At 57.5% G+C, this 7,280-nt stretch overlaps 1 protein-coding gene across 1 annotated transcript; it reads right to left on the bottom strand.

The window, feature by feature from the left end:
- Positions 1–2,027: 2,027 nt before the first annotated feature.
- LOC123361162 (condensin-2 complex subunit H2-like) lies at positions 2,028–6,858 on the bottom strand. Its single transcript, XM_045001322.1, has 5 exons — positions 6,746–6,858; positions 6,227–6,328; positions 5,709–5,764; positions 2,769–2,850; positions 2,028–2,123 (listed from the first exon to the last, which is right to left on the bottom strand). The coding sequence occupies exons 1-5, from the start codon at positions 6,851–6,853 to the stop codon at positions 2,028–2,030; spliced, it is 444 nt and encodes a 147-aa protein (XP_044857257.1). The 5' UTR covers positions 6,854–6,858.
- Between the last annotated feature and the right edge of the window lie 422 nt (positions 6,859–7,280).

The raw sequence follows: 7,280 nt of genomic DNA, 5'->3' as shown, positions 1-7,280 counted from the left end.
CCTCATGCGGCCCTCGGGGTCATTTGAGTTTGAGACCCCTGAGATAAAGTATAAAATGCTGCAAATCAGCTCAGTCTGGGCTGACCACCGGAGGGGAAGGACGCACACCACTAGCTCCTGCCGAGGGAGGGCATGTGAGCCAGGATCCAGGAGTCAGCCAAGCCGAGGCACTACCTGAAAGGGGCGGCCCAGAGGAGGAACTGACAGGAGGACCCTTCGTCACAGAGGTACTGTCGTTCCCGGTAGGAAGTAACCCAGGGGAACTATAGAGATAAATGGTGTTAACGCTGTATTGATCTCCGCTGAGCGAGTGGCAAGGAAAGCTTGCCGCTACCATGGCCCTGGGTTGGCGCTCAGTGGAGAGGGCGGGCCCGAGCGCCTCTACCCCCTCACTGTGAGGGTTTATATGGACTCTGTCCGCTAGGCCACATTACCCCACTCGAAGGGAGGGTTACATGGACCCTAGCCACTAGGCAATGGTACCCTGCTCAAAAGGGGGTTTATATGGACCCTAGCCACTAGGCCGTGCTACTGCTCCAGACAGGGGGACAGTAGAGAAGATGGCCGAGAGGCTGTACTAGGCAGAGGGGCAGCCACAAGGACTGGAGAGTGGTGAGGCATGGACACCCCATCCTATGCCTGCCACAAGAGGGCGCTGTGGTGAAAGGCCCACCACAACTGGTGGAGAATGCAAGCATCGATCAGGGCCCCAAGAAGCTTTTGAAATGGCTGCTGGAGAACCAACAGTAGCAGGCGCCGCAACAGCAACACCAGCAGTTAGCCACACAACAGCAGTTACAAGCGCAGCAACAAGAGCAACAACAGCAACAGCTGATTCAGGAGCTGACAGACCAACAACAGGCTAACCAGGAGCAACTGGTTCAGCGGATGGCAACGCTAATAGGACAGGCACCAAGTCGTCCTCCCCGCTCCGGGAGCAGTAGGGGGCAGCTCCAGTGAGGGGCTCGGAGGACTACCAGTGCACCGAATGAAGATGGAGCTGGAGAATGACCCCGAGGCCTTCCTGGTGACTTTTGAGGGGGTTGCAACCGCTGTACAATGGCCTCCCACACATTGGGCCACTATTCTAGCCCCCTACCTGACAGGCCCAGCTCAAGCAACATACCGTAACCTCAAGCCACGGGATGCCCTGGACTATTCGAAGGTCAAGGCCGCCATCTTAGACCAAACCGGCATCAGCCCCGAGACTTACCGACAGCGACTCCGCAGAGAAAGGTACATGCCGGGAGCCAGACCACGTGCCGTCACCCAGCGGATCCGCGACCTCTGCTGGAGGTGGTTAGAAACCAAACAACAGACGAGTGTCCAAGTAGCCGAGGCCGTGGCATTAGAACAGTTCCTGCAGACCCTTCCCACCGGCAGGAAAGAGTGGGTACAGAGACATCGCCCGAGGACCCTCGCAGAGACAACCTCCCTGATGGAGGATTATCTGACAGCAGAGGGAGAACTGAAGACCGGCTCCAAGGGGGTGGGGGGCTCGGGTGAAAGGAACCTGAACCCGGGCCAGGGAGCCCGTAAGGTGAACGGGGGAGGCCCCCATCGGTACACCCAGACATCAGGGAAACGTGCGACCCACGGTGCCAAGGACCCACCCGGTGCAAACCTCATATGGAACCAAGATGACGCACTGGGGAGGTAGAGTAGCCCCCGCCATACCCCGACCGAAGAAGGGAAGCGGGACCAGTGTTATGAGTGTGGACAGATAGGGCACTTCCAGAAGGCGTGCCTGTACATGGATTGTAATTATGGGCAGGTCTGGACTGCTGGTCACCGGGCCCGGACGTGGGAGCCAGGGAAAATAGTCATACTGGTGAATAGGTGGGATGGCTACCTGGGCCTTGGTGGACTCAGGGTGTAGCCAGACGGTCATCCGGGCCGGGCTGATAGAGCCTTCGGGTCCCACCAGGCCCCCCCCCCCCATCAGCCTACAGTGTATTCACGGGGACGTGAAGCCAGATCCCACCATCTGGGTGCAGCTCAAAGTGGCTCGGCACCAAGTGTAGCATCTAGTCGAGGTAGCCCCAAAGTTGGCTTACCCAGTGATCCTGGGACGTGACTGGCCAGGCTTTGCCGACCTTCTCCAGGTGTGGGGTACACGCCCCCTGGGAAGAAAAGTGGGGGGGCGTGCTAGAAGGCCGGGATTATTAGGCCAGCCAGTGGCGGACGACCCCCTGGAGGGGCCCTCAGGGAATCCTGAAATAGAGGAATGGAGCCAAACCCCTACCAAAGCCCCAACAGAAGAAGGCCATGAATGGCTGGATGTAGACGCCGACTTCCTGGAAGAACAACGTGGGGATACCACCCTCAGTCGGGCCTGGGAGCAGGAGACAGGATCCCCTGGGGAGGAAGGCTTGCCCCTATGCCGGCAGCAAGGACCCCGATTTGAAATCCACCATGACTTACTCTATCGGGTAGTCCAGGCACCACAGACAAAAGAAGACCTGCACCAACTGTTGGTCCCACGGCGGTTCTGACAGAACTTGCTCCACTTGGCTCACTCAGTGCCATGGGCAGGGCACCTGGGGAGGGAGAAAACACTGCAATGGGTGGCCTAGAGGTTCTTCTAGCCAGGCATCCATAGGGAGGTACGGGACTACTGCTACTCAGGTCACCCACCACCATTTAACCTACCAGCCCGGTGCCTAGCACACGCCAGGCAGAGGCTGCTGGGATACTGCCCGCACTCCTCCTGCTGGCACACAGAGGGACTGCACACAGGAGGACGCACACCACACCTGCTGTCTTACCTCTTCCTCCTCCGTCCTGGGCCCAGCGCTCACGTCAGTGTCGGTGCCGTCCTCCCCCATGGACGTAGGCTGTTTGTCCCGCCTGGGTCAGGGAGGGAAAAAACACAAGAGGGCACTGGAGTTTTCTAAAACCATTATTGTCAGCTGGGCAGTTTCCTGGGGCAGAGCCGGGGATGTCTGAGTCACTGGTGGGTGTGCTGGGGGTTGCCCAGCTACTCTGACAACAGACACAGGGATGTAACAGGTCCCCTCCAGCCCAGGAGTGGGCGGCAGATAAAGCTACCGGGGCCTCTTTGGTCCTTGTGAAGTGCTATAGAAGGGCCCAGCGTTGAATAGCCCAAGGGGGAGACAGCCACGTCAGTATGTTATTCTTCTGAGGGGAGCCAGCTAACGTGCACTTGGTTCCTATATGCAGGCCTGGCTCAGAGCTGGAGCCCACCACTCCCATGCAGGGGCGCAAGTGGCTCAGAGGAAATGGGATCTGGCTGCAGTGGGGAGGGGGGCTTAGGCCTGGCCAGCAAATCCCCTGCTCGTTGAGTCGATTCCGTTTCCATCAGGGAACGGGGAAGGGGAAGCGGAGGGCACGTTTCACTTCGAGGCAGCCAGCCCGCAGCTTGGAGAGAACCTTTAACAGCCTCCATTTCTAGCAGTTCCAGCTCCCTGCAACACCAGCAGCACCCTGCCCTGTTGGCTCTGGCCCATCCCGCATCAGCAAGGCCCTAGCACAGGGGTGGGCAAACGTTTTGGCCTGAGGGCCACATCGGGGTTGCGCAAGGCTCTGCCCCCCCAAACAGCCTGGCCCCCGCCCCCCTATCTGCCCCCTCCCACTTCCCACCCCCGACTGCCCCCCTCAGAACCTCCAACCCATCCAAATACCCCCTGCTCCCTGACTGCCCTCCCAACCCCTATCCACATCCCCGCCCCGACAGCCTCCCCGGGACTCCCACCACCATCCAACCCCCCTCTGCTCCTCGTCCCCTGACCACCACCCCCCGGGACTCCCCAACCCCTGATTTCCCCCCAAGATCCCACCCCCTTATCCAACCCCCCTGCTCCCTGACTGCCCTCCCGATCCCTAGCCACATCCCCACCCCCTGACAGGCCCCTCGGAACTCCCACTCCCAACCCTCCCTGTTCCCCATCCCCTGACCACCCCCCCAGAACCTCCGCCCCATCCAACCACCCCCTCCTCCCCCACAAGACCTCCCACTCTTACCCAACCCCCCCACTCCCTGCCCCCTTACCAGCGGCAGGAGCTCGCAGCCATGACACCAGGCCAGAGCCGGCTGCGCGCCTCACGCTGCCCAGTGGGAGAGGCGGGCCAGAGCACAGTCAGCATGGTGGTGTGGCTGTGGGGGAGGGGAGGGGCCGGGGACTAGGCTCCCCTGCCAGGATCTCAGGGGCCGGGCACGATGGTCCCACAGGCAGGGCCGGCTCTAACATTTTTGCCGCCCCAAGCGAAAACAAAGAGCGCCCCCCCCCCGAGCGTCGCGTCGTGCCGCCCAAGTCCCCGCCCCCCCAAGCGACGCCCCGCCCCCCCGAGCGCTGCACCGCCCAAGTCCCCGCTCCCTCGGAGCGCCGCGCCACCGAAGTCCCCGCCCCTCCAACATGGCGCCCCGCCTCCCACACCCCGCCCCCCACAGCGCCGCCCGGCCGAACCAAAAAAAACCAGATCGCCGCCTCGTCCCAAGGTGCCGCCCCAAGCATGTGCTTGGTAGGCTGGTGTCTGGAGCCGGCCCTGCCCTCAGACTGGATGTGGCCCGCAGGCCGTAGTTTGCCCACGTCTGCCCTAGCAAGTGCCCCTGCTGAGCCAGGCCTCTGGCTGAGAGGAGCAGAGGAGCCCAAAGGGAATTCCATTTCAGAGGTCAGTTTGTGTGGCTGGAGCCAAGTGCCTGTTCAAAGTCAGAGCCATTGGCAGAGCTTCACCCGTCTGGGGGGATTTCTCTTTCAGAACAGCCACTGCTGTCCACCCTAAACAGATCTCTCCTTGCTTAACCGAAGACCTGGACTGAGCATGGGCCAGTCAGAATGGGGATATACGGGGATGGAAAAATTACTAAAGAGGCGACATGCTACATTTGAAAACTGCTACTAAACACACCCCCCCCCCCCCCCGCGGCCTATTCAGCCACACTGCCTAGATCCTCCTATTTAATACCTCCACTCACCGGCCTGCATTGTGATCACACCAGCTCAGGCCCCAGTCCTACAGCTGGATCCCCACCTCGTGCCTGCACAGAGACCCACTGACTTCAACATTATCCCGGGAGGATCCTTTTGCAGGACTGGAGCCTAGCGTTAAAACCAGCAAAAAATAACCACCGAGATTGTCCTGGATGACAACAGTTTAAAACCAGATAAAGAGCGAGCCTTATGATCTTTGCTCCTTATGATCTGAGCAGGGAGTCAGGACGCTGGGGCTATTCCCCGCTCTGCGGGGGACTTCCTCTGTAGACTTGGGTAAGTCACCTCACTTCCCACCTGCAAAAGGGGGCTATACCGATCTCATAGAACTGGAAGGGATCCTGAAAGGTCCCTGAGTCCAGCCCTATGTCTTCACTAGCAGGACCAAGTACTGATTTTTCCCCTAAGTGGCCCCCTCAAGAATTGAACTCACAAACCTGGGTTTAGCAGGCCAATGCTCAAGCCACTGAGCTATCCCTGCCCCCCACATGTGTAGGATAATTTACCTATATCTAAGGAAAGGGTGTTGGAAGGATTAGTTAGTGTTTCCAAAGTGCTACAAGACCCTTGCTTGGAAGAGACTAGGGAGGGGCAAAGAAGCGTGACAGTGATAAAAAGGACAGGAGCTGCCGGTCAGAACGAGATGCATGAGCCTGCTGAGCTGGGCTGGGGAAGTCATGGTGGGAGCCCCCCCGTACTAAGCCCAGACAGACTTTGCAAGAGGCAACCTCACGGAGAAGGAAAATCTTGACTTACTTTTTGTTGGAGATGAAGTCGAGGGCCTGGTAAACAAGAGAGTAGAGATATTCCACCTGCCAAAACAAGGCCAGAAGGTTAGAGGCTGGGAGGCAAGGATCTCAGGGAGGCTGCCTCAGTTTGGGTCTAGGGTAAACAGGGGTTCCTGAAGAGGCCCCTTGATCACTTCAGTGTTCTCACCAGGTCTTGGCACTTTCAGCCTGAACTCCAGCATTGGGGAGCATTTTGCCTGAGGAACAAAGTACTATGTGGCGAGACTTGTAGCTTCTGCAGGCTGCATGTCCATATACAGACAGAGACGGGAGCAGCCACAGTGGGGGCTGGGTGATGTCTACCGTTTCAGGGCTACATTTAATACATCAGCACCTGTGCAGCTGGCTTAACCCTTTCAGAGTCAAGCAAAACTCCCCAAAGCACCCACTGCCCAAGCCCGCAGCTGGCAAACCCCACAGAAGCTCTCCTCCCGGCCTTGCAGGGGCAGCAGGAGTGAGCACAGCAGTTCCCCTCAGCTTCCCCACCTTCTTGCTGTAGATGCAGGCAGAACCCTGGATCAGCAGAGCCGCCTCTATGAAGTTCATGGTGGTTTTGCCGCCGTCGAAGGAAATGCAGATCTGGTCCAGCTGCAGAACACGCACACGGGAAGACACAAGCTGATTTTACAGACTGGGTTGGATGCAAGACTTTTCCCACCGCATTCTCTTGTAATCTTTGGGGCTGCAGCTCTTCCACAGGTGGCAATGGTTCTCCAAGGAACAGGTCTGTGCTGTGCAGAGCATCTTTTCTAAAGCTCCTGTGGATCCAGGAGCACTTCACAGGGAGGGCAGGGAGCAAAAGGAAAAGGTCTGAGGTCCAGAACTTGATATTTAGAGTTTAAAGCCAGTGACAACGTGGCAGGGCTGGCCTAAGGGACAGGAACATTAGGGATCGAAACGAGCGCCACATGCTAGGAATTCCAGCTGCATGGACACACTGTGGCACTTGGATACCGACACTCCTCCCCGCTACCCTGGTCTTCGTGGATGGAAAGATTACCTTACCTCCTCCAGATACTCCCCCAGCTGGGCTGCCACATCCACCTCCCAGTTCTTTGTGAGATCTCGGATGGGCTGCAGAAGGTGCAGGAAGCGGGACTCCACATTCTCCATTGTAACAGATCCCTAGAAGTGCAAGAAGTTACATTTCATCCAGGAGCCAGGCAGACAAGCCTACAGTCAGTAAGGGACAGAAGGAGGACACAGGTCCATCTGTTTTCTGACAACGCTGTCATTTGTGGCCTGCAGTCATTTAATGGGATGCAGTCAGCTCAAAGCTGGCTCCAATTTTGTTTTTATAAAATATCAGCTTTTGTAAAACCTGAGGCCAATCAAAATGTTGTAATTCAAACAAAAAATGGCTTTGCTTTGACATAAACATTCCCCTGTGTTGTCACAACACAGGGTAAGAGTAAGCTAGTGTCTGAGAACCTACAAATAAAAATATTTATATTTTAGACCTACACAAATGTCTGTAAACAAACAAACCTGACCATGAAACTGACTAGAAATCCCAGTGAAAAAAAGTGAAGCATGTAGC

The sequence above is a fragment of the Mauremys mutica genome, unplaced genomic scaffold, assembly GCF_020497125.1.
Source record: "Mauremys mutica isolate MM-2020 ecotype Southern unplaced genomic scaffold, ASM2049712v1 Super-Scaffold_100395, whole genome shotgun sequence".
Lineage (NCBI taxonomy): Eukaryota > Metazoa > Chordata > Testudines > Geoemydidae > Mauremys > Mauremys mutica.
Note: the sequence above shows the minus strand (reverse complement) of the source record. Positions and strands in the feature narration are given on the sequence as shown.